Source organism: Chiloscyllium plagiosum, unplaced genomic scaffold (assembly GCF_037043375.1).
Source record: "Chiloscyllium plagiosum isolate Xiang-an unplaced genomic scaffold, Cpla_swu_hap1 HiC_scaffold_30, whole genome shotgun sequence".
In the NCBI taxonomy this organism is placed as follows: domain Eukaryota; kingdom Metazoa; phylum Chordata; class Chondrichthyes; order Orectolobiformes; family Hemiscylliidae; genus Chiloscyllium; species Chiloscyllium plagiosum.
In genome coordinates this window covers 58,525,677-58,550,855 of record NW_028270168.1, presented here as the reverse complement: position 1 = coordinate 58,550,855, position 25,179 = coordinate 58,525,677, and the positions used below count along the sequence as shown (strand labels likewise).

General features: G+C 45.9%; 1 protein-coding gene across 1 annotated transcript; it reads left to right on the top strand.

The window, feature by feature from the left end:
* Positions 1-9,431: 9,431 nt before the first annotated feature.
* On the top strand, positions 9,432-13,891 carry LOC148142210 (putative G protein-coupled receptor 139). The gene is made up of 2 exons (XM_087976986.1): positions 9,432-9,495; positions 12,936-13,891. Exons 1-2 carry the CDS (start codon positions 9,432-9,434, stop codon positions 13,889-13,891), a joined length of 1,020 nt encoding a protein of 339 aa, XP_087833112.1.
* Positions 13,892-25,179: the final 11,288 nt, after the last annotated feature.

Here is a 25,179-nt window from a genome sequence, read left to right as displayed (position 1 = left end):
AGAGGGATATCAGACAGGGATTGTGTGTGAGAGAGGGATATCAGACAGGGTTTGTGCGTGCGAGAGTGGGATATCGGACAGGGTTTTTGTGTGAGAGAGAACGATATCAGACAGAGTCGGTGTGTGTGAGGAATAGGGATATCACACAGGGTTTTTGTGTGAGAGAGGGATATCGGACAGGGTTTGTGTGTGAGAGAGTGGGATATCAGACAGGGTCTGTGTGTGAGGGAGAGGGTTATCTGACAGATTTTGTGTGTGAGAGAGAGAGATTTCAGACAGGGTTTGTATGTGAGGAAGAGGGATATCAGACAAGATTTGTGTGTGAGAGAAGGATATCAGACAGAGTTTGTGTGTGTGAGAGTTGACATCAGTCATGATTTGTGTGAGAGAGAGTGGGATATCTGACAGGGTTTGTGTGTGAGAGAGAGGGATATCAGACAGGGTCGGTGTGTGAGGGAGAGGGTTATCTGACAGGGTTTGTGTGTGAGAGAGAGGTATATCAGACAGGGTTTGTGCGTGTGAGAGTGGGATATCAGACAGGGTTTTTGTGTGAGAGAGAACGATATCAGACAGAGTCGGTGTGTGAGGGAGAGGGATATCAGACAGGGTCGATGTGTGTGAGAGCGAGGGATATCAGACGGGGTTTGTGTGTGAGAGAGTTGGACATCAGACAGCATTTGTGTGTGAGAGAGAGGGATGTCAGACAGGGCTGGTGTATGAGAGAAAGATATCAGACAGGATTTGTGTGTGAGAGAGGGATATCGGACGGGGTTTGTGTGTGAGAGAGAGGGTTATCAGACAGTGGTTTGTATGAGAGAGAGGGTTATCAGACAGGGTTTGTGTGTGAGTGAGAGTGATATCAGACAGTGTCGGTGTGTGAGGGGGAGAGATATCAGACAGGATTTGTGTGTGAGAGAGAGGGATATCAGACAGGATTTGTGTGTGAGGGAGAGCGTTATCTGACAGTATTTGTGTGTGAGAGGGAGGGATTTCGGACAGGGTTTGTGTGTGAGGAAGAGGAATATCAGACAAGTTTTGTGTGTGAGTGAAGGATATCAAAAAGTGTTTGTGTGTGTGACAGAGGGATATCAGACAGGGTTTTTGTGTGAGAGAGAACGATATCTGACAGAGTCGGTGTGTGAGAGGGAGGGATATCACACAGGGTTTGTGTGTGAGGAATAGGGATATCAGACAGGGTTTTTGTGTGAGAGAGAGGGATATCGGACAGGGTTTTTGTGTGAGAGAGAGGGATATCAGACAGGGTCTGTGTGTGAGGGAGAGGGTTATCTGACAGGTTTTGTGTGTGAGAGAGAGGGATTTCGGACAGGATTTGTATGTGCGGAAGAGGGATATCAGACAAGATTTGTGTGTGAGAGAAGGATATCAGACAGAGTTTGTGTGTGTGAGAGTTGACATCAGTCATGATTTGTGTGAGAGAGAGTGGGATATCTGACAGGGTTTGTGTGTGAGAGAGAGGGATATCAGACAGGGTCGGTGTGTGAGGGAGAGGGATATCAGACAGGGTATGTGCGTGTGAGAGTGGGATATCAGACAGGGTTTTTGTGTGAGAGAGTGGGATATCAGATAGGGTTTTTGTGTGAGAGAGAACGATATCAGACAGAGTCGATGTGTGAGAGAGAGGGATATCAGACAGGGTTTGTGTGTGAGAGAGGGGTATCTGAGAGGGTCTGTGTGACAGAGAGGGATATCAGACAAGGTTGGTATGCGTGAGAGAGATATCAGACAGGGTTTGTGTGTGAGAGAGAGGGATGTCAGACAGGGCTGGTGTATGAGAGAAAGATATCAGACAGGATTTGTGTGTGAGAGAGGGATATCAGACGGGGTTTGTGTGAGAGAGAGGGATATCAGACTGGATTTGTATGAGAGAGAGGATTATCAGACAGGGTTTGTGTGTGAGTGAGAGTGATATCAGACAGGGTCGGTGTGTGAGGGGGAGAGATATCAGACAGGATTTGTGCGTGAGAGAGAGGGATATCAGACAGGATTTGTGTGTGAGGGAGAGGGTTATCTGACAGGATTTGTGTGTGAGAGAGAGGGATTTCGGACAGGGTTTGTGTGTGAGGAAGAGGAATATCAGACAAGTTTTGTGTGTGAGCGAAGGATATCAAAAAGTGTTTGTGTGTGTGAGAGAGGGATATCAGACAGGGATTGTGTGTGAGAGAGGGATATCAGACAGGGTTTGTGCGTGAGAGAGTGGGATATCAGACAGGGTTTTTGTGTGAGAGAGAACGATATCAGACAGAGTCGGTGTGTGAGAGAGAAGGATATCAGACAGGGTTTGTGTGAGAGAGAGGGGTATCTGAGAGGGTCTGTATGTGACAGAGAGGGATATCAGACAAGGTTGGTATGCGTGAGACAGATATCAGACAGGGTTTGTGTGTGAGAGAGAGGGATGTCAGACAGGGCTGGTGTATGAGAGAAAGATATCAGACAGGATTTGTGTGTGAGAGAGGGATATCAGACGGGGTTTGTGTGTGAGAGAGGGATATCAGAGAGGGTCGGTGTGTGTGAGAGAGAGGGATATCAGACTGGATTTGTATGAGAGAGAGGATTATCAGACAGGATTTGTGTGTGAGTGAGAGTGATATCAGACAGGGTCGGTGCGTGAGGGGGAGAGATATCAGACAGAATTTGTGCGTGAGAGAGAGGGATATCAGACAGGATTTGTGTGTGAGGGAGAGGGTTATCTGACAGGATTTGTGTGTGAGAGAGAGGGATTTCGGACAGGGTTTGTGTGTGAGGAAGAGGAATATCAGACAAGTTTTGTGTGTGAGCGAAGGATATCAAAAAGTGTTTGTGTGTGTGAGAGAGGGATATCAGACAGGGATTGTGTGTGAGAGAGGGATATCAGACAGGGTTTGTGCGTGCGAGAGTGGGATATCAGACAGGGTTTTTGTGTGAGAGAGAACGATATCAGACAGAGTCGGTGTGTGAGAGAGAAGGATATCAGACAGGGTTTGTGTGAGAGAGAGGAATATCGGACAGGGTTTGTGTGTGAGAGAGTGGGATATCAGACAGGGTCTGTGTGTGAGGGAGAGGGTTATCTGACAGGTTTTGTGTGTGAGAGAGAGAGATTTCAGACAGGATTTGTATGTGAGGAAGAGGGATATCAGACAAGATTTGTGTGTGAGAGAAGGATATCAGACAGAGTTTGTGTGTGTGAGAGTTGACATCAGTCATGATTTGTGTGAGAGAGAGTGGGATATCTGACAGGGTTTGTGTGTGAGAGAGAGGGATATCAGACAGGGTCGGTGTGTGAGGGAGAGGGTTATCTGACAGGGTTTGTGTGTGAGAGAGAGGTATATCAGACAGGGTTTGTGCGTGTGAGAGTGGGATATCAGACAGGGTTTTTGGGTGAGAGAGAACGATATCAGACAGAGTCGGTGTGTGAGGGAGAGGGATATCAGACAGGGTCGGTGTGTGTGAGAGCGAGGGATATCAGACGGGGTTTGTGTGTGAGAGAGTTGGACATCAGACAGCATTTGTGTGTGAGAGAGAGGGATATCAGACAGGGTTTGTGTGTGAGAGCGAGGGATATCAGACGGGGTTTGTGTGTGAGAGAGGGATATCAGCGAGCGTCGGTGTGTGTGAGGGAGGGATATCAGACAGGATTTGTATGAGAGAGAGGGTTATCAGACAGGGTTTGTGTGTGAGTGAGAGGGATATCAGACGGGGTCGGTGTGTGAGCGGGAGGGATATCAGACATTGTTTGTGTGTGAGAGAGGGATATTAGGCAGGATTTATGTGTGAGAGAGGGATATCAGACATGGTTTGTGTGTGAGAGAGAGAGATATCAGACAGGGTTTGTGTGTGAGAGAGAGGGATATCAGACAGGGTTTGTGTGTGAGAGAGAGGGATATCAGACAGGGTATGTGTGTGTGAGAGAGGGATATCAGACAGGGTTTGTGTGTGAGAGAGATGGATATCAGACAGGGTTTGTGTGTGAGAGAGAGGGATATCAGACAGGGTTTGTGTGTGAGAGAGAGGGATATCAGACAGGTTCGGTGTTTGAGAGAGAGGGATATCAGGCTGGGTTTGTGTGTGTGAGAGAGGGATATCAGACAGGGTTTGTCTGTGTGAGAGAGGGATATCAGACAGGGTTGGTGTGTGAGAGAGAGATATCAGACAGGGTCGGTGTATGTGAGAGAGGGATACCAGATAGGGTTGGTGTGTGTGAGAGAGAGATATCAGACAGGGTCGTTGTGTGTGAGAGAGGGATATCAGACAGGGTTTGTGTGTGTGAGAGAGGGATATCAGACAGGGTTTGTGTGTGTGAGAGAGGGATATCAGACAGGGTTTGTGTGTGAGAGAGAGGGATATCAGACAGGGTATATGTGTGATAGAGATGGATATCTGACAGTGTTTGTTTGTGAGAGAGAGGGATATCAGACAGGGTATGTGTGTGAGAGAGGGTTATCAGACAGGATTTGTGTGGGAGAGAGAACGATATCAGACTGGTTCGGTGTTTGAGAGAGAGGGATATCAGGCTGGGTTTGTGTGTGTGAGAGAGGGATATCAGACAGGGTTTGTCTGTGTGAGAGAGGGATATCAGACAGGGTTTGTCTGTGTGAGAGAGGGATATCAGACAGGGTTTGTCTGTGTGAGAGAGAGATATCAGACAGAGTCGGTGTGTGAGAGAGAGGGATATCAGACAGGGTTTGTGTGTGAGAGATGGGTATCTGAGATGGTCTGTATGTGACAGAGAGGGATATCAGACAAGGTTGGTATGCGTGAGAGAGATATCAGACAGGGTTTGTGTGTGAGAGAGAGGGATGTCAGACAGGGCTGGTGTATGAGAGAAAGATATCAGACAGGATTTGTGTGTGAGAGAGGGATATCAGACGGGGTTTGTGTGTGAGAGAGGGATATCAGAGAGGGTCGGTGTGTGTGAGAGAGAGGGATATCAGACTGGATTTGTATGAGAGAGAGGATTATCAGACAGGGTTTGTGTGTGAGTGAGAGTGATATCAGACAGTGTCGGTGTGTGAGGGGGAGAGATATCAGACAGGATTTGTGCGTGAGAGAGAGGGATATCAGACAGGATTTGTGTGTGAGGGAGAGGGTTATCTGACAGGATTTGTGTGTGAGAGAGAGGGATTTCGGACAGGGTTTGTGTGTGAGGAAGAGGAATATCAGACAAGTTTTGTGTGTGAGCGAAGGATATCAAAAAGTGTTTGTGTGTGTGAGAGAGGGATATCAGACAGGGATTGTGTGTGAGAGAGGGATATCAGACAGGGTTTGTGCGTGCGAGAGTGGGATATCAGACAGGGTTTTTGTGTGAGAGAGAACGATATCAGACAGAGTCGGTGTGTGTGAGGAATAGGGATATCACACAGGGTTTTTGTGTGAGAGAGGGATATCGGACAGGGTTTGTGTGTGAGAGAGTGGGATATCAGACAGGGTCTGTGTGTGAGGGAGAGGGTTATCTGACAGATTTTGTGTGTGAGAGAGAGAGATTTCAGACAGGGTTTGTATGTGAGGAAGAGGGATATCAGACAAGATTTGTGTGTGAGAGAAGGATATCAGACAGAGTTTGTGTGTGTGAGAGTTGACATCAGTCATGATTTGTGTGAGAGAGAGTGGGATATCTGACAGGGTTTGTGTGTGAGAGAGAGGGATATCAGACAGGGTCGGTGTGTGAGGGAGAGGGTTATCTGACAGGGTTTGTGTGTGAGAGAGAGGTATATCAGACAGGGTTTGTGCGTGTGAGAGTGGGATATCAGACAGGGTTTTTGTGTGAGAGAGAACGATATCAGACAGAGTCGGTGTGTGAGGGAGAGGGATATCAGACAGGGTCGATGTGTGTGAGAGCGAGGGATATCAGACGGGGTTTGTGTGTGAGAGAGTTGGACATCAGACAGCATTTGTGTGTGAGAGAGAGGGATATCAGACAGGGTTTGTGTGTGAGAGCGAGGGATATCAGACGGGGTTTGTGTGTGAGAGAGGGATATCAGAGAGCGTCGGTGTGTGTGAGGGAGGGATATCAGACAGGATTTGTATGAGAGAGAGGGTTATCAGACAGGGTTTGTGTGTGAGTGAGAGGGATATCAGACGGGGTCGGTGTGTGAGAGGGAGGGATATCAGACATGGTTTGTGTGTGAGAGAGAGGGATATCAGGCAGGATTTATGTGTGAGAGAGGGATATCAGACATGGTTTGTGTGTGAGAGAGAGGGATATCAGACAGGGTTTGTGTGTGAGAGAGAGGGATATCAGACAGGGTTTGTGTGTGAGAGAGAGGGATATCAGACAGGGTATATGTGTGTGAGAGAGGGATATCAGACAGGGTTTGTGTGTGAGAGAGATGGATATCAGACAGGGTTTGTGTGTGAGAGAGAGGGATATCAGACAGGGTTTGTGTGTGAGAGAGAGGGATATCAGACTGGTTCGGTGTTTGAGAGAGAGGGATATCAGGCTGGGTTTGTGTGTGTGAGAGAGGGATATCAGACAGGGTTTGTCTGTGTGAGAGAGGGATATCAGACAGGGTTGGTGTGTGAGAGAGAGATATCAGACAGGGTCGGTGTATGTGAGAGAGGGATACCAGATAGGGTTGGTGTGTGTGAGAGAGAGATATCAGACAGGGTCGTTGTGTGTGAGAGAGGGATATCAGACAGGGTTTGTGTGTGTAAGAGAGGGATATCAGACAGGGTTTGTGTGTGAGAGAGAGGGATATCAGACAGGGTTTGTGTGTGAGAGAGAGGGATATCAGACAGGGTATATGTGTGATAGAGATGGATATCTGACAGTGTTTGTTTGTGAGAGAGAGGGATATCAGACAGGGTATGTGTGTGAGAGAGGGTTATCAGACAGGATTTGTGTGGGAGAGAGAACGATATCAGACTGGTTCGGTGTTTGAGAGAGAGGGATATCAGGCTGGGTTTGTGTGTGTGAGAGAGGGATATCAGACAGGGTTTGTCTGTGTGAGAGAGGGATATCAGACAGGGTTTGTCTGTGTGAGAGAGGGATATCAGACAGGGTTGGTGTGTGAGAGAGAGATATCAGACAGGGTCGGTGTGTCTGAGAGAGGGATATCAGACAGGGTTGGTGTGTGAGAGAGAGATATCAGACAGGGTTTGTGTGTGAGAGAGAGGGATATCAGACAGGGTTTGTGCGTGAGAGAATGGGATATCTGACAGGGTTTGTGTGTGAGAGAGAGGGATATCAGACAGGATTTTGTGTGAGGGAGAGGGATATCAGACAGGATTTGTGTGTGAGAGAGAGTTATATCAGACAGGGTTTGTGTGTGAGGGAGAGGGATATCAGACAGGATTTGTGTGTGAGAGAGAGGGATTTCGGACAGGGTTTGTGTGTGAGGAAGAGGGATATCAAACAAGGTTTGTGTGTGAGAGAGAGGGGGATATCATAGAGGGTTTGTGTGTGAGAGAGGGGAATGTCAGACAGGATTTGTGTGTGAGAGAGAGGGATATCAGACGGGGTTTGTGTGAGAGAGAACAATATCAGACAGTCGCTATGTGCGAGAGACGAATATCAGACAGGGTCGATGTGTGAGAGAGAGGGTTATTAGACCGGGTTTGTGTGTGAGAGAGAGGAATATCAGACTGGGTTTGTGTGTGAGAGAGAGGGATATCAGACAGGGTTTGTGTATTAGAGAGAGGAATATCAGACAGGGCTTGTGTGTTAGAGTGTGTTATCGGACAGGGTTTCCGTGTGAATTAAAAATACCCAGCAGGTTTTTTTTGGCTTGTGGAGAAAGTGAAGTCGGAGTGGGTCCATGGTGTTCTAGTTAGCTGGGCAGAATCCTGGCTGGACTGCAGGAGACAGAGGTTTGTAGTGGAAGGGAGCTTCTCAAAATGGAGCCCTGTGACCAGTGGTGTTCCACACTGATCCGTGTTGGGACCACTGCTGTTTGTGATAGACATAAATGGTCTGGAGGAAGGTAAAGGTGCTCTGATTAGCAAGTTTGCAGATGGCACTAAAACTGGTGGAGTAGCAGATAGTGAAGGCGACTGTCAGAGAATGCAGCAGAATATAGATAGATGGGAGAGTTTAGTGGAGAAATGGCAGATGGAGTTCAATTTGGGCAAATGTGAGGTGATGCATTTTGAAAGATGCAATTCAAGAACAAATGACAAGATAAGTGGGAAAGTCCTGGGGAAAATTAATATACAGAGAGATCTGGGTGTTCAGATCCCTGAAGGTGGCAACAGAGATCAGTAAAGTGGTCAAGAAGGCATACGGCATGCTGTCCTTCATTGGACGGGGTATGGAGTACAAGAGCTGGCAGGTCATGTTACAGTTGTATAAGACTTTGGTTTGGCCACATTTGGAATACTGCGTCCAGCTCTGGTCACCACATTACCAAAATGATGTGGATGCTTTGGAGAGGGTGCAGAAGAGATTCACCAGAATGTTGCCTGGAATGGAGGGTGCTAGCTATGAGGAGAGGTTGAGTAGATTAGGTTTATTTTCATTAGAAAGTCGGAGGTTGAGGGGGAAACCTGATTGAGGTCTACAAAATCATGAGATTTTATATAGATAGGGTGGATAGCAAGAAGCTTTTTCCCAGAGAGGGGTCATAATTACTAGGGGTCACGAGTTCAAGGTGAGAGGGGAAAGGTTTAGGGGAGATATGTGTGGACAGTTCTTCACTCGGAGGGTGGTGAGTGTCTGGAATGCGTTGCCAGCGGAGATGGTAGAGGTGGGCACGATAGCATCGTTTAAGATGTATCGAGACTGATACATGAATGGGCAGGGAGCAGAGGGACACAGCTCCTTAGACAATAGGAGATAGGTTTAGATAGAGGATCTGGATCAGGGCAGGCTTGGAGGGCTGAAGGGCTGAAGGGCCTGTTCCTATGCTGTAATTTTCTTTGGTCTTTGCTCTGTGTGTGTGTGTGTGTGTGTGTGTGAGAGAGAGAGATATCAGACAGGGTTTGTGTTTGAGAAGGTGCCCCCCCCCCGACACACGTGCCCCCTCACCACCACCCCACCTTCACACACACATCAGTTGGTGAATTAGTGTCTGATGCTGCACTGTGAAGTTGGTAATGCACCTTCATCACTTCACTGAATGCCCACAGCAGAACCACATGGAATCTAACTACTGCCTAGTCATCATCACAATGAATGACTTCAATAAAGGGACATGAGACCTTGAGGTATGTCAATGCTCTTTACAATAACATTCTAATTTCTCGGAGGATGTAGCTCAATTTTGTTTGGAAACCAAAAATTTCCAGCGTTGGGAATTATTTACCTCAATTTCTCAACTAAACACTTGAGCACAAACTTCACTCCAGTTTGAAATCTGTTTTTTTTTAAATGGAAGTGTAACTCTCTCATCCCAGAGGAGGTCCACCAGCCTATAAATTGATTTCAGTGGGAATGCACAGCCTCCGAGATAATCGGGAGAGATTCTCTGCAGCTAACTGATTGTCTCGTACAGGACAGCATGGAAACATTCTATACCATCAAGAAAATCTATTATCCAATTCTTGCTATCATTGGGATACCTGGTGAGTAACTTTAACTAAAGAACGTGTATAAGTCCATGTGTGAGGAGCGCTCTGAGTGCATTCTGTGAATGTCCGTGTTACAGATTGGCCAGAGTTTTCCGTTCTACCAGTGTCCGCTCAGTGAGTTACTTTCCTGAATCCTGAATTTATTCTTATGACTTAAAATGGGGCTGGAGGCTTCAGATTTGTGTTTGCTTTTGTGTTTTTTGTTCGGATTCTTATGACCCCAACAAATCATACACCTACGTTTGTAACCTACCGCCTCTCTGAATGTGAGCTATTCATTCACTAATGGAACAAAGTGTGCAAATGAATAGAAACCAGTAGGAGGTCTGGCAGCATCTGTGGACTGAGAAACAGTTTGGTGCTCAGTAGAACTCTCCTTCAGGGCTGAAGTGTACAGAGAGCTCAGAAAGAGAAGTTCTTATTTGAAATCATTTGTGGGATGTGAGCATTGTAGCTGGACCCGACATTTATTGCCCATCCACAGTTACCCTTGAGAAAGTGGGGGTGAGCTGCTTGTGGAACCACTGCAGTCCATGTGCTGTACGTAGACCCACAATCAGGAAGGAAAGTCCAGAATTCTGACTCAGTGACACTGAAGGAACATGGATATGTATTCACATCAGGATTGGGAATGGCTTGGATGGGAACTTGCAGGGGCGGTGTTCCCATGTACTGTATCTGCTGCCCTTGTCCTTTAGAAGGAAGGGGCTGTGAGACTGGAAGGTGTATGACAATGTTGCACAGGAGTTGTGCTGTAGCTGAAAACACTGATGTACTGCCATTTACAAAGGAGAAATATTCACTGCATTAATGGGCCTAACAGAGAGCCTCTGGTCACTGCCAAAGAACATTGAGCCTGGCATCAACAATGACAGAGGCCTTTGTAAAGAAGTTGGAAGCAGGGTTTCCACACGTGACAAAGTGGTGATAAACCCATGTAGACCCAGTCATGATTGTTATGGGCCAGATCAAACCCCATCAAAACATATAAAGGATACAACCGACGCCCTAACTTTGATCTTATTTAAAGGTAAGTGGAAGGCGTTGCGTTCCAGGTGTGATTTGTTTGGTAAGACTATTGGCTTTAAGCAAAACACTCTTTATGATTATCCTACAGTTGAAATACAAATAAAAAAGAATTGGTATACCTTTAACTCTTTAAAAGGCTTAATACAACGGTATACTATTTCACTAATACTCATCTACTGTTCCAATGTTGCAGTAGCCCATAAACACAGCCTTGGCAAAGGCAAATTCAGTACAACAGATTTCCCTCACTTGCTGTTTCCATTTCAGTCCAAGAGAAAGGAAAACCAGACAGAATGAATTTAGCAATAGAGAATTCAAACTTTTTGCAGCAGCAGAGAGAGAGAGAGAGAGACAGAGAGAAACAGACAGATAGAGAGAGTGCAAGAGACAGAGAGAGAGAGAGAGTGAGAAACAGACAGAGAGAGAGAGTGCGAGAGACAGAGACAGAGAAAGAGACAGAGAGAGAGAGGGAGAGAGCTGTATCTCACAGCTTCAACTCCAAAAAGACCAACTACAACAAATTAAAGTAAAAATTAAAACCCTCGAACTGTGATAGGCTGACTGCACCCATTCATTCTATTTTGTCCAAGTTTAAAAAGCCCAAAGCTATTCATTCTGCTTTTCATACAGCAGACACCAGGGCACGAGGTTGATTACATCTCTATTCAAGAGAAACTGGAAAGAACAAATCTTCTATAAACCCACATCTTGTCACATGCTGTATGTCTGATGATCACGTTAAACTTCAAGTGGGAGTGTGGGGAAGGCAATGATTAGGAACATTTGTCACTGAGTATGGTTTGGTGGGTAATTTCTGGGAAGTGATGTTGCTATTCATCAGCTGCAGGGATCCTTCTTGGTGGTAGAGCTGGTGGGTTTGAAAAGTACTTTCAGAAGACTGTTGCTGGTTTGCATCTATAAGTGGTGGAAGCAGTATGCATCATCAGTGTGTGCAGTGAATGATTGAGGATCTAGTGTCTCTCTAGCTGGCTGCTTTGTCCTGAATGGTGTCATGGCTCTTGAATGTTGTTGGAGCTGCCCCCATCCAGGCCAATGGGGAGTATTCCATCACACTCCTGGCCTGTGCCTTGTAGATGGTGGACAGGCTTTGGGGAGTCAGGAGGTGAGTTACTTGCTGCAGGATTCCCAGCCTGTGATCTGCTCTTGACACCACAATTTTGAGTGACTGAGAAAAGTGAAAGACAATATTTCAGCGTCAGTGTATTACTGGGAACATCCATCGGCTCTACAGGATTCCACTGGAGTGAATCAAATTTGTTTTTTTTTCTGAAATGTGTGTTTCAGATGGATGCTCCCTGTATCCCATTGTGCTTTCTTTATTTTATGAATTCGATCAGTTGAGAAGTCTTTATGCTGATTGTTGACTTTATCATGTCATGAGTCACTGGGATAGAGTACAGAAATCAAGCATTGCTGTTCATGTCATTGTTATAAAAGTTAAAGAATTTATAAAAGCACACAAAATTAAATACCTTTATATTTTTCAGGTCTGATGAATTCCCAGGGAAACATTTATTTACTATTTACTAAAAATTATACTGCTGGACAATCTGTATACAATTCTCTTTAGTGCAAGGTCTCAGTACTATAGTGTGATTTGAAATATGTTGTTTATTTATTGCTAATTTGCTTTCCTCCCAAAACAAAGTCTTGTAGCTCTGTGGATCAGGAATGCTGCCTTTGCTTCTGGTGCTTTTACACAGACAATTGGTTATGGTTATAGAATCATACAGTTCTAGTACAATTCAATGTGGATCCCTGATTAAATGTCCTAGCGGTAGTAACTGGTACTAATCTCGGCACTTTGATGAATGAATCCAGACTCTGCTCACAGTCATAGTAACTGCAATTATACTGAACATGTGAAAACCTGTGGATGAGCTAATTTCTGATTTTACTCCATAAATTTGTGGTTCCATGGGCATCTACAGGTCTCTCATTTTTTTATGTCCCCTTGCTTACAATAACTGCATATTTGTCATTGTGTATTAATCATTTTTATACAGGGAAGTTATAACTGAAACATTTCCCACAATGAATCATTGTGTACAGGACTCCATTCGAAAAATTTGTAAAAAAAACTCAGCAAGGCAAGATTCATGATTGAATCTCATAGTGGGGAGTGAACCAGAGCAAAAAGAGAAAGGAGGATCATATAAGCAGCAGCACAATGTAATGCTCCATAATATGATAATAAAACATGTTCTTGTTGGAACTCCTGTCACCATGAACTTCCTTGGTTTGGGTTAGGGTTAGGATTGAGATTCAAAACACTATCCTTCAACAACAAAAAATATACTAATTGTTTTTTGAAAAGTCATGGCATTGCTGTCTGGTTCAGGCATCATTAATTTCCAGTCTGTAAACCTTTCTTTTTCTTACAGTTAACATAGTGGCTATTGTGATCCTGTCTCATCGAAAGTGTGGCCTCTCATCATGCACCACCTGTTACCTGGTGGCCATGGCAATGGCTGATCTATTACTCATTATCACAGAAGTCTTCCTGAGCCGGATCAATTATTATTATTTCCCAGGATCTTTCCTGAACATCACACCTGTATGCAGTATTATGAGCATGCTGATTCGTGCAGCCACAAACTGTTCAGTCTGGTTTACTGTGACTTTCTCCTTTGACCGATTTGTGGCCATTTGTTGCCAGAAGCTAAAAACCAAATATTGCACTGAGAAAACTGCAACACTGGTTCTAGCAACAACCTGCATTATGCTCTGTTTAAAAAATGTCCCCTTCTACTTTATATATAAACCTGGACAGATAATTGATAATGTACCATGGTTCTGTGATGTAAAACCAAATTGTTTCACTGATCCTGAATGGGTGGTATTTGGCTGGTTTGATAAAATCTTGACCCCATTGTTACCATTCACTTTAATTCTGTTGCTCAATGCTCTGACAGTCAGACATATTTTAGTTGCTAGTCAGGTTCGTCAGGGACTGAAGGGTCAGAACAAGGGAGAGAATCACAATGACCCAGAAGTGGAGAGCAGGAGGAAGTCTGTGATTTTACTCTTCACCATATCTGGCATCTTTATACTTCTGTGGTTGGTGTATATTATCGAATTCTTATATTACATCACTGCAGGAACAGATCCTGGAGGTTACAATAATTCTGAATACATATTTCAACAAGTTGGATACATGCTGCTGAATTTAAGTTGCTGCACAAACACATTTATTTACATGGCAACACAGTCCAAGTTCAGAGAGCAACTCAGTAGCATTTTGAAATATCTACCAAGTTCAATTCTTGGATTTTTTGCTGAAGGAAGTATCCGAGAGATCATTGACTCACCAGAACGAAGGACCCGATACCCAACATGAGCAAAACTAATGTAGTGTACAAAATACCATGCAAGGACTGCACAAAACACTACATAGGACAAACAGGAAGACAGCTAACAATCCGCATACATGAACATCAACTAGCCACGAAATGACACGACCAGCTATCCTTAGTAGCCACACACGCAGACAACAAGCAACATGAATTTGACTGGGACAACACTACTATCATAGGGCAAGCCAGACAGAGAACAGCCAGGGAATTCCTAGAGGCATGGCATTCATCCACAAACTCCATCAACAAACACATCGACCTGGACCCAATATACCAACCACTACAGTGGACAGCTGAAACTGACAACCGGAAGCGGCAGGGACAGACCACTATAAACACCGGAGGAAACATCAAAGAAGCGCTTCGCAGGAGGCTCCCAAGCACTGATGATGTCGCCTAGCCAGGGGACGAAACGTTTGCAACAAAAACTTCCAGCTCGGCGAACAGAACCACAGCAAAGGAAGGATGAAGTCCTCATCCTAGACTTCCATACACTGCATGAGGCCAGGAACTACAGTGGGACAGCCAGAGAGCTCAGGGCATTGTGCTTGGAAGAAACGTTTGGGGATTTCAAAGAAAGGAAGGGAGCAGTTAACAAGGAAGGTTGCCTCAAATAATGGTGCAATGGGAAGAGTAACGCGTGCTGATCGTGAATGCATGAACCTGGATGACATGGAGAGATTGATTCCTTCAGGAGGCTCCCAGAGATTCCAGGAGAGTGGATGTGTTTACTGATTGAAGCCACAATGGATGTGAGGGAAATGCTGGAAGATGTGATGCTGTATAGTGAGGCTGTTCAGGCAGAGTTTGAGAACAAGGGGATCTGTATCATAAATACGAGGTGTTTGGCGTTTTATGTCTGCATCGGACAGGAAGGATGATTGATCACAGATTTCCAGATACGTTTCCTTCCTTCCCTTTGGTATAGTTAATGAGTAAGCTAATGTTAATGGGATCGGAGTAGAGGTGATATGTCCATAAAGGAGTCCACAATGAAAAGGAAGGTAGTAAGGGAGAAAGAGAGAAACATCTGGAGTTTGATGCTGCACAGAGAGTGCCAGAAAGTTAGATAAAAACAGGCCACAGTTTGCTTTTGCAAATGGACATGAGGGATACGGTGAATTAACACTGATGTGCATGTTTGGAAAACTAAGCCTCTGCTCCCATTAGTTACCTAATACCAGCTCATTACTCAATCTTAATTCCATCAGGGAACTTCAAACCAATGGAATCCAGATGAATAAAGTCAAGTGCCCACAAAGAGATGGAAAGTAAGATTATTGGCAGGTTGAAAATATATAAGTGGAGAGTCGTTCATTTCTTGTTTGTTTAACACACTGTAACAATCTTCAAAAGTGGATTAGATTAGATTCCCTACAGTGTGGAAATAGGCCCTTCAGCCCAACAAGTCCACACTGACCTCTGAAGAGTAACCCACCCAGACCCCTACACTCACCCCTGGCTAATCCACCTAAAGCTACAGGTAATTTAGCATGGCTAATTCATCTGACCTACACATCTTTGGACTATGGGAGGAATCCGGAGCACCTGGGGGGAACCCACACAGACACGGGAAGAATGTGCAAACTCCACACAGTCGCCCAAGGCAGGAATTGAACCTGGGTTCCTGGCACTGTGAGGCAGCAGTGCTAACCACTGAGCCACCGTGCCACCCCATGGAGTTAGTTTGTCTGAACCGTGAGGTTCTTCTGAACCTGTGGACAGTGCATTAAATAGAGGTTTAGAGATGCAGGAAGAACAGCTGTTTACAATAGTACATGGATTACAACTGGATTCACAATTAGATTTTGCTTCTCCCTTTCACAGAATTCAATAAACATGAATGCGCCTTCAACTCTTACAATACTGAATCGCACCTTTCTGATTCTACCTTTCAGAGAAGTCCCAAGTGAGCTCCTCCACCATTTCCATCCAATTCACTACCCTTATTCTCCAATCAAATAACTTAACTCAGACACACTGATCTTAAAGAACAATAAAACACAAATAAAACATTTATTTCATTTCTGTTTCTGAATACTCAATGACACCGAGTTGGTGTTCCAATACCTAAACCATGAGACATCATCTGCTTCTGGTGAGTGTCTTTGTTCTGTGAGAAGGAGCAGCATGAGCCTATGGGACCTCGTCATTGTACTTTGGGTATACTTTCTGCTCAGTCTGTAGCATCCCAGCCTGTGGGAGCAGTGCAGTGGGAAAGATTCCTCTTGTGGATTGGAATTGTCCTTTCAACACACTGTTCCAGGTTAGTCACAGAGCAACAGGAATTCTGAATTCGACCCTGAAAAGTACATTCATTGAAGGAGGAAGAACGAGAAAACAGTTGAAAGCTGATGAGGACAGCAGTGTTTCTGTCCTTAACTCGGCACCACATTTTATTCTGTGCTTCATAAAACTACAAACTGCAGCTCAACCCAGTCCTTCTGTCCCACCATACAACGGGAAAATCTGACACCTTCTCAGAAGTACAATGAGAATTCACTACGAACAACTACAGGCAGATCAGTTTGACACCAGTCCTGTGTACATTTGGAATAAACTTAGAGCAGATCAACACTAATCCAACTAGAGAGGGCAGATCTGTTCAAAGAGAGTGAGTGTAGATTTAGACAAATGTGAAGGGTTCTGATGAGATAAAAGTGTTTCAGAAGTTGTTACATAAGAGGCTGGATAAAAAAACTGAAGCTATTGTAATAAATGGGTCAAGGTCACCGTGGAGAAATAATGTGTTCGGACAGAAAATGCTGAGTGATCATAAACTACTGCAACTTGCAGTTTAACAGAACGGAGACCAAGAACTTTTGGCAGGATGAGTATTTTATTATTGTTTTTTTTCTGTGTACAAATGAAACAGACCTTCAAGTATCAAGACAAAACAAAAATCAACATTTCTTTTGACACCAAATTTGGAATTGACTTAGATACTGAGGATGATACCGGACAACAGCATTGATACACATACAGGCTGTTAATAATATACCCAGTAAACAGCAGGAAGTAGCGGAGAGAATTGTACAGACTGAAGGCTGTTCAGGCAGAGTTTGGGAACAAGGGAATCTGTATCATAAACATGAGATGTTTGGTGCTTCACGTCTGCATTGGAAAGAAAGAATGATTGATCACAGATTTCCAGATACTTTTCCTTCCTTCCCTTTGGTATAGTTAATGCGACAGCTAATGTTAATGGGATCGGAGTAGAGGTGATATGTCCATAAAATAGTCCACAATGAAAAGGAAGATAGTAAGGGAGAAAGAGAGAAACATCTGGAGTTTGATGCTGCACAGAGAGTGCCAGAAAGTTAGATAAAAACAGGCCACAGTCGATGGGACCAGGCAGCTCTGTGATGCAGGACTCTGTACACCAAAGTCTGTTCCCCAGGACACACACCGAAAACAAACATCACCTGCACCTGAAGGACCATCAATTCAATGAAAGACACTCTTTGGTTTGAGCAAAATTTGTTGGTCTTTGGCTTTCAAAGATAGATTAAAGATAGTGCAGGATAGGCATGTCCCGGTGAAGGCAAAGGAAAGGAAGGGCAAGATTTGTGAACCGTGGATGACAGGAGAAATTGTACGACTAGCCAAGAGGAAAAGGGAATCGTACACAAGGTCGAGGCAGCTAAGAACAGAACGGGCCCTGGAGGAATATCGGAAGAGGAGGACAAGTCTTAAACAAGGAATCAAGCGGGCTAAAAGGGGTCATGAAATAGCTTCAGTGAGCAGAATAAAGGAGAATCTCAAAGCATTTTATTCATATATAAGAAGCAAGTGGGTAACTAGAGAAAGGATTGGTCCACTAAAGGATAATGAAGGAAGGCTGTGTGTCAAACCTGAGAGAATTGGTAAGATTCTGAATGATTACTTTGCATCAGTGTTCACTGAGGAGAGGAACATGATGAATGTTGAGATTAGAGACAGAAGTTTGATTAGTCTGGATCACGTTGACATACGTAGGGAAGATGTGTTGGGTAGGCTACAGGTTATTAAGGTGGACAAATCCCCAGGACCAGATGGGATCTATCCCATGTTGATGAGGGAGGCGAGAGAGGAAATAGCTGGGGCTCTGAGAGATATCTTTGTGGCATCCTTGTGCCGGAGGACTGGAAGGTTGCTCATGTTGTCCCCCTGTACAAGAAGGGTAGTAGGGATATTCTGGGTAACTACAGACCAGTGAGCCTGACGTCGGTGGTGGGGAAGTTGCTGGAGAAAGTACTGAGGGATAGGATCTATTTATATTTAGAAAAGAATGGGCTTATCAGTGATAGGCAACATAGTTTTGTGTGGGGGAGATCGTGCCTTACCAACTTAGAGTTCTTTGAGGAAGTGACCAAGTTGTTAGATGAAGAAAGGGCTGTTGATGTCATATACATGGGCTTTAGTAAGGCGTTTGGTAAGGTTCCTCATGGTAGACTAATAGAGAAAGTGAAGTCACATGGTGTGCAGGGTGTTCTAGCTAGGTGGATAAAGAACTGGTTGAGCAACAGGAGACAGAGAGTAGTAGTTGAAGGGAGTTTCTTGAAATGGAGAAAGGTGACCAGTGGTGTTCCACAGGGGTCAGTATTGGGGCCACTGTTGTTTGTAATATACATAAATGATCTAGAAGAGGGCACTGTTGGTATGATCAGCAAGTTTGCAGATGACACAAAGGTTGGTGGAGTAGCAGAAAGCATAAGGGACTGTCAGAGAATACGGGAGGATATAGACAGACTGGAGAGTTGGGCGGAAAAGTGGCAGATGGCTTTCAATCCAGACAAATGTGAGGTGATGCATTTAGGCAAGTCTAATTCTAGAGCAAATTATACAATGAACAGAAGAGCCTTGGGAAAAGTTGATGAGCAGAGAGATCTGGTAGTGCAGGTCCATTGTACCCTGAATATCGCTGCACAGGGGGATAGAGTGGTCAAGAAGGCATATGGTATGCTTGCCTTCATTGGACGGGGTATTGAGTATAAGAGCTGGTAGGTCATGTTAACATCGTACCAGACATTGGTTCGGCCGCATTTAGAATATTGCATTTAGAATTTGTCGCCACATTACCAAAAGGATGTGGATGCTTTGGAGAGGGTGCAGAGAAGGTTTACGAGGATGTTGCCTGGTATGGAAGGTGCAATAGACAATAGACAATAGACAATAGACAATAGGTGCAGGAGTAGGCCATTCTGCCTTCGAGCCTGCACCACCATTCAATATAATCATGGCTGATCATCCTTAATCAGTATCCTGTTCCTGCCTTATCTCCATAACCCTTGATTCCACTATCCTTGAGAGCTCTATCCAACTCTTTCTTAAATGAATCCAGAGAGTGGGCCTCCACTGCCCTCTGGGGCAGAGCATTCCACACAGCCACCACTCTCTGGGTGAAGACGTTTCTCCTCATCTCTGTCCTAAATAGTCTACCCCGTATTTTTAAGCTGTGTCCTCTGGTTCGGCACTCACCCATCAGCGGAAACATGTTTCCTGCTGCCAGAGTGTCCAATTCTTTAATAATCTTATATGTCACAATCAGATCCCCTCTCAGTCTTCGAAACTCAAGGGTATACAAGCCCAGTCGCTTCAGTCTTTCAGTGTAAGGTAATCCCGCCATTCCAGGAATTGACCTCGTGAACCTACGCTGCACTCCCTCAATAGCCAGAATATCTTTCCTCAAATTTGGAGACCAGAACTGCACACAATACTCCAGGTGTGGTCTCACCAGGGTCCTGTACAGCTGCAGATCTCTGCAGTGGGAGCCCGGAGTGGGACACTGTCTCTGCAGCACAGTGTGGCCTGGGAAAGCCCGGAGTGGGACACTGTCTCTGCAGCGTGGATTGGTCTGGGAAAGCCCAGAGTGGGACACTGTCTCTGCAGCACAGTGTGGCCTGGGAAAGCCCGGAGTGGGACACTGTCTCTGCAGCACAGTGTGGCCTGGGAAAGCCCGGAGTGGGATACTGTCTCTGCAGCACAGTGTGGTCTGGGAAAGCCCAGAGTGGGATACTGTCTCTGCAGCACAGTGTGGTCTGGGAAAGCCCAGAGTGGGACACTGTCTCTGCAGCACAGTGTGGTCTGGGAAAGCCCGAAATTGGACACTGTCTCTGCAGAACAGTGTGGTCTGGGAAAGCACGGAGTGGGACACTGTCTCTGCAGCACAGTGTGGTCTGGGAAAGCCCGGAATTGGACACTGTCTCTGCAGCACAGTGTGGTCTGGGAAAGCACGGAGTGGGACACTGTCTCGGCAGAACAGTGTGGTCTGGGAAAGCCCGGAATTGGACACTGTCTCTGCAGAACAGTGTGGTCTGGGAAAGCCCGGAATTGGACACTGTCTCTGCAGCACAGTGTGGTGTGGGAAAGCCCAGAGTGGGACACTGTCTCTGCAGCACAGTGTGGTCTGGGAAAGCCCAGAGTGGGACACTGTCTCTGCAGCACAGTGTGGTCTGGGAAAGCCCAGAGTGGGACACTGTCTCTGCAGCACAGTGTGGCCTGGGAAAGCCCAGAGTGGGACACTGTCTCTGCAGCACAGTGTGGTCTGGGAAAGCCCAGAGTGGGACACTGTCTCTGCAGCACAGTGTGGCCTGGGAAAGCCCAGAGTGGGACACTGTCTCTGCAGCACAGTGTGGTCTGGGAAAGCCCAGAGTGGGACACTGTCTCTGCAGCACAGTGTGGTCTGGGAAATCCCAGAGTGGGACACTGTCTCTGCAGCACAGTGTGGTCTGGGAAAGCCCAGAGTGGGACACTGTCTCTGCAGCACAGTGTGGTCTGGGAAAGCCCAGAGTGGGTCACTGTCTCTGCAGCACAGTGTGGCCTGGGAAAGCACGGAGTGGGTCACTGTCTCTGCAGCACAGTGTGGCCTGGGAAAGCACGGAGTGGGACACTGTCTCTGCAGCACAGTGTGATCCAGGCTTTCCCAGCCCACTCCGTGCTGCAGAGACAGTGTCCCATTCCGGGCTTTCCCAGACCACACTGTGCTGCAGAGACAGTGTCCCATTCCGGGCATTCCCAGACCACACTGTGCTTTAGAGACTGTGTCCCACTCCGGGCTTTCCCAGACCACTCCATCCTGCAGAGAGATTCAACCAGTTTGGGTTTCCTCTCCCACAGCTTGCCCCTGAGAGTCCGAGCTGATCTGATGGTCTGGGATGCAGTGTGACCGCAGTGACTCTGGATAAGCCTGCGTAGAATGTATCCATCATCGCCCTCATCCTGATGGCCACCTTTGTGTGCAGCTGCATCAAGCTGTGCAGGAACTTTTGTCACTATGTCCTGGAGCTCCATCCATCCCCAGTGTTCCTCAGGATGGGACTGGAGTCAGTGCCGTGGAATACTGCAATTCCTTGGACCATTCTGTATCACCTTTGTCCTTCGTGGAGAAATGTACCAAAAAAAACAACATAGTGTGCAAATCCATCAACAAGTGGTCAGTACAGCATGGTCTTGAGACCCTGCGGCAAAAGGAGATGGTGGATTTTGTCAAGCAGTTCCCTGAGGAGTCTGTCAAAGCCGTTTGGCAGAACGCCTCATCATCAGAAGTTCCCAAAAAACACTGAGGCATTGTTCAGCTTGTGGTGGGAACGGCACTCGCTGTGAAATCCTCCGTGTCCACTGCACTGTCTGCTCCAACGCATGCTCCCCTTGAAGTGGCTCCGGGTTGGTGTTAAGGGGAGGGGGTGTTGCCTGGAGGGGGCTTTGGTGGGGTCACACACCTCCTATTGAATGGCCCTTTGCAAAGGGAAGCCTGGAGAAAGTTGCAGCGGTTTATGTCGAGATTCATCCCGAGCAGCTCCGTGATCCTAGAATCCCAACAGTGTGGAAACAGGCCTTTCAGCCCAACAAGTCCACACCGACCGTCCAAACAGTAACCCACCCAGGCCTATTCCCTTACCATATACTTACCCCTGATGAATGCACCTGAACTGCACATCCCGGAACACCCTGGGCAGTTTAGCATGACCAATTTCCCCTAACCTGCACATCTTTGGATTGTGGGAGGAAACCGGAGCACCCGGAGGAAACCCACGCAGACACGGGGAGAACGTGCAAACTCACACAGACAGTTGCCAGAGGCTGGAATTGAACCCGGGTCTCTGGAGCTGTGAGGCAGCAGTGCTAACCACTGTGCCACCGTGCCGCCCCCAATGATGCAGGACGCATAGAACATAGAGCATTTCAGCGCAGTACAGGCCCTTCAACTCTCGATGTTGCGCTCATCTGTGGAACCAATCTGAAGCCCATCTAACATACATTATTCCATTATCATCCATATGCCTATCCATTGACCATTTAAATGCCCTTTAAGTTGGAGAGTTGACTCCTGTTGCAGGCAGGGTGTTCCACTCCCCTACTACTCTCTGAGTAAAGAAACTACCTCTGACATCTGTCTTATATCTATCATTCCTCAGTTTAAAGCTATGCCCCCTCATGCTAGCCATCGCCATCCAGGGAAAAAGATTCTCACTGCCCACCCTATCTAACCCTCTGATTATCTTATGTGTCTCAATTAAGTCACCTCTCAACCTTCTTCTCTCTAATGAAAACAGTCTCAGGTCCCTCAGCCTTTCCTTGTCAGACCTTCCCTCCATACCAGGCAACATCCCGGTAAATCTCCTCTACACCCTTTCCAAAGTTTCCACATCCACATTTAATGCATGGAATGTGTTGCCAGCGGTGGTGGTTGAAGCAGAGTCATTGGGGACATTTTAGTGACTGCTGGACATGCACATGGATAGCAGTGAGTTGAGGGGTGCGTAGGTTAAGTTATTATATTTTACATTAGGATTAACCCTCAGCACAACATCGTGGGCCAAAGGGCGTGTTCTGTGCTGTACTTTTCTATGTTCTATCCTTCTTATAATGTGGTGACCTGAACTGGACACAGCACTCCAAGTGCTGACGCACCAGAGTTTTGTAGAGCTGCAGGGGAAGGTGGTGTGCCTATATATCTGAACATAAATCAGCTGTTTAATGTGATTATTCAACTGAGCAATAATCAGCTGGGTACTACAGTTCCTAAATTCAGCAATAATTAGATACGTATGCTGATTATTTAAGTGAACAAATGAAGAACAATTTGGTTTTGCTTGATTTCAAAAGATGTCAATATTATACAAAATCTAAAACTGAGGTCCATGAGGAACAGTGGACCATCAGCAGCAGGAGAATTACACTTTGCACGACTCATCAATTATCTGTCCCTCGTATGTGACTGGATATAGGGAGAGACTGGATAGGCTGGGGCATTTTCCCTGCAGCGTGAGAGGCTATGGGGTGAACTTGCAGAGAATTTTATATCTTAATGTTATATTGGTAAATTATGTTGTAATTTTTATATGTGACACCCTTGTAAATTTTATCTGCATCTTTTCTACTTTAACAACTTTTATGCTAAATCAAGGCAAACAGAATTATATGCAGTATTCTAAAAGTGGCCTCACCAATGCCCTGTACCAAGGTGATATGCCCAACTCCGATATTCAATGATCTGACCAATGAAAGCGAGCATGCCAAATGCCTTCTTCACTACCCTGTCTGACTGCTACTCCACTTCAAAGGAATTATATATCTACACCCAAGGTCCCTCTGTTCAACAACATTCCCCAGGGCCCTACCATCTTGGAACCAGAGGGGGTTCTCCTAGATTATTAATGAAGGTGGTGTCCAATACTAGTCCGAAGGTGAACAGTGCTGATTGTAAACTCCGTACACATTCCCAGTTGTCTGACAATCTCCACTGGCCTTCCTTCAGCAACAAAAAGTGATCTGAGGGAATGGTGACCTTGGCACCCACATCCAGCTTCGAGTTAAAAGGATATTACCGGACTGTGAAGAAACTGTGGGAAATCCAGGTCTCACACACATTCTCAGATCGACAAACAGAGATTGAGAGGTCACAGAGTAAGATGAGACAAGAGAGAGAGGAGAGAAGGTTGAAGGGGTAAGACACAGACAGGGTTTAGAAAGAGAAAGTAAAGGGATAGAGAGATGTGAGGAGTAACAGAAGGGCAGACAGAGAGAAACAGACGGAAACAATGGAAGTATAGGGATACAGGGAATGAGAAATTGAGACTGGCTTATAGAGATAGAATGGCAGAGGCAGACAGAGAAAGAGAAAATTCCTGATGAAGGGCTTTTGCCCCAAATGTCTATTTTCCTGCACCTCGGATGCTGCCGGACCTGCTGTGCTTTTCCAGCAACACTCTGATCTAGACCCTGATCTCCAGGATCTGCAGTCCTCACTTTTGCCCAGACAGCAATGACATCACAATGACCATGACACAAACAACATTCATAACAGACCAATAGAGAGCCATTGTATAGGTCACAATGACCAATAGGAAAGCCTTGCTCACACTGTGATCTGCCTGGTTCTATGGGTTCACTGAGCTGTGAGATCAAGCAGGGACTTGAGTTAGGCTGTAGGCCCAGCTCAGGGATCTATCACCATGCAACATCTCATGGATCCAGCATGGCAGTTCAGGACAACTTTGGGAGCGTGTACACACAGGGAACAGGTCAGAGCTCCCTGCACCATACTCCCTCAGGCCGTGCTGTCGGTTACATAGTAACACCCGAAACCCAGACCGGAACCTTGGTAAGAACACTCCAATCTCAGTGTTTGTGACATAAACGTAGAGGGCCAGCAGTTCTGGCACCTATTGATGAAGGCGATGGCTTCCTCCTTGGAGATGATGTTGATGATGAGCATAATTGGACCAAAAGCCTCCTACTGCATTACTGCATCCAGTTCCTTTACAACTACCAGGACTATTGGAGCTGGGAGCAGATGGTGCAGGGTCAATGCGGAACCAAAGAGCAGGAAAAACACGCAAGGCTCATATCATTGTAAAGAACAGGATATGGGAAAGAATATGACAGACACTGTGGGGAACGTGATGGGAATGAGGAAGGAAGACACATAGGAATAGGTCAGGGGACGCCATTCAGCTGATCAAGCCAATCCCTCCATCCAATATGATCATGATAGGTCAAACAATACAGGGCTATTGCTTACCCAATCCCCATAAGCCTGCACATCGCGCAGCATCGGAAATCAATCAATCTTGACATGAACCACGCCTTCAACTCTCCATCAGAGAATGGTTTTTATTGGTTCATGGGATGAGGATGTCACTGTTTGGGACAACATTTATTACCCAGAGAGGCAATCCCTAATTTCCCAGAGAGCAGTTAAGAGTCAACCCCATTGCTATGGGTCTGGAGGCACATGTAGACCAGATCAGGTAAAGATTAAAACATTCAGATTCTCTGAGTAACGAAA